The 1831-nt window shown below is 66.2% G+C and overlaps 1 protein-coding gene across 1 annotated transcript; it reads left to right on the top strand.

Moving 5' to 3' along the window:
* Window positions 1-720: 720 nt before the first annotated feature.
* Window positions 721-1548, top strand: LOC113941499 (polyhomeotic-like protein 2; the record flags this gene model as incomplete). The annotated part of the gene is made up of 4 exons (XM_027632651.1): window positions 721-904; window positions 992-1150; window positions 1225-1302; window positions 1387-1548. Coding segments are annotated over exons 1-4 (543 nt in total), but the record flags the coding sequence as incomplete, so codon positions are not given.
* Window positions 1549-1831: the final 283 nt, after the last annotated feature.

Below are 1831 nucleotides of genomic sequence, written 5' to 3'. Positions count from 1 at the left end.
TCATTCTGTCTGTCTTTCTGTCCCTGCATCCATTGTTCCTTCCTTCCATCCTTAGCTCCATTGATCCATCCATCATTCCTTCCATCCTTCCTTCTGCCCTTCCCTTTCCTCCTTCCTTACTTCCATCAACCCTTCCTCCCCCCTCCCATCCCTTTCCCCTTTCTGTCCATCCATCCATCCATCTTCTGTCCATCCCTCTCCTCCCCTGGTCTGTCATTCTGTCTCTCCTTCCATCCTTCCCTTCATCACTTTCCTACTTTCACCTGTCCTTCTGTCTGTCCTCTCCTACTTCCATCTCTCCCTTGGTCTCTTTCTCTCCATCTCTTCCCTACTTCCTTCTGTCCGTCTGTTCTTTGACCCTCCCTTCCCTCCTTTCTCTCCTTCCCTCCTTCCTTCATTTCCTTTTGTCTGTCCCTCCCTTCATCCCACTCCTCCTCCAGACCGTCCTTCTGTCCATCTCTACCTCCTCAGCTCCATCTCTCTTCCCTCTGTCCTGTCCATCCCTCCTTCTGTCCATCCTCCCACTCCCTACCTTCCAGGGTGTTTTCCCAGGAGGATGAACCATGGGGGGCCTCCTGCTGTTCTTCCTCCATCCCACCCTCCTCCTCCTCCTCCATCCTGGCCCTCACCTGGCCACGGGCTTTTGCGGGGTGCCCCTCTCCCCCCGGTAGCCCAGCCCCAGGGTGCTGCAGGGTGCCCCTCTCCCCCCTTTCCCCCCCAGCTCTAGCCTGACCCGCGCTTCCCCCGCCCCGGTCCCGCCATGGAGAACGAGCAGCTCCCGGCGCCGGCCCCTGCCAGCAGCTCCGGGGGCAGCGCCCCGGCCGCCGCCAGCACCGCGGCCACGCGCCCGCCCGGGCCCCAGATCTCCGTGTACAGCGGCATCCCCGACCGCCAGACCGTGCAGGTACGGCCGGGGGGGGCCCGCGGGTGGCCGGGAGGGTCCCGGGTGGCTCGTGGCGCTGCCCAGGGCCACGTTTGCCCCCCGCCACAGGTGATCCAGCAGGCGCTGCACCGGCAGCCCAACACGGCGGCGCAGTACCTGCAGCAGATGTACGCGGCGCAGCAGCAGCACCTCATGCTGCAGACGGCTGCCCTGCAGCAGCAGCACCTCACCAGCGCCCAGCTCCAGAGCCTGGCAGCCGTCCAGCAGGTAGGGCCGCCCCGGGGGCACCCCTGGGTGCTCAGGGTTGGCACGCCCCCCTCACCGTTTCGCTTCTCCCCAAGGCGAGCTTGGCGGCGAACCGGCAGAGCGGCTCCTCGGCGGGCAACGGCGCCCAGCCCGCCCCGGCACAGCAGCCCACGGTCAGTCCCCCGGCCCATGGGCACCTGGCACGGCGGCACCCACCTGTGCCAGCACCCTGACCTTGTCCTGACGCCCCATTCCAGATCAACCTGGCGACGTCGCCGGCGGCGGCACAGCTGCTGAACCGGGCGCAGAGCGTGGGCCCCGGCGCCTCGGGCATCGCGCAGCAGGCGGTGCTGCTGGGCAATGCCGCCTCGCCCGCCCTCACCGCCAGCCAGGCACAGATGTACCTGCGGGCACAGATGGTAAGGGGCACCCTGCGGCACTGGGGGGTGGGTGGGACGTGGAGGGCATCGTGGTGAGGGGCAACCAGGACCCACAGGGTGCCTGGCATCCTGCTGTCGCATGGTCAAGACCCATGGGGGGCCCGCTGTGGGGTGCCCAGAACCCATAGGGTCCCCGTGGTCCTTCAGCAGGGTGGCTGGGACCCCTAGGGTGCCTGTCATCCTGCTATAGGTGCCCAGGAGTTGTGGGGTGCCCATCATCCTGTCATGCAGTGCCCAGGACTCATGCGAGGCCCATCGTCCC

Source organism: Corapipo altera, unplaced genomic scaffold (assembly GCF_003945725.1).
Source record: "Corapipo altera isolate COAL_440 unplaced genomic scaffold, ASM394572v1 60551, whole genome shotgun sequence".
In the NCBI taxonomy this organism is placed as follows: Eukaryota; Metazoa; Chordata; class Aves; order Passeriformes; family Pipridae; genus Corapipo; species Corapipo altera.
This window is presented reverse-complemented; position numbering and strand designations above follow the sequence as displayed.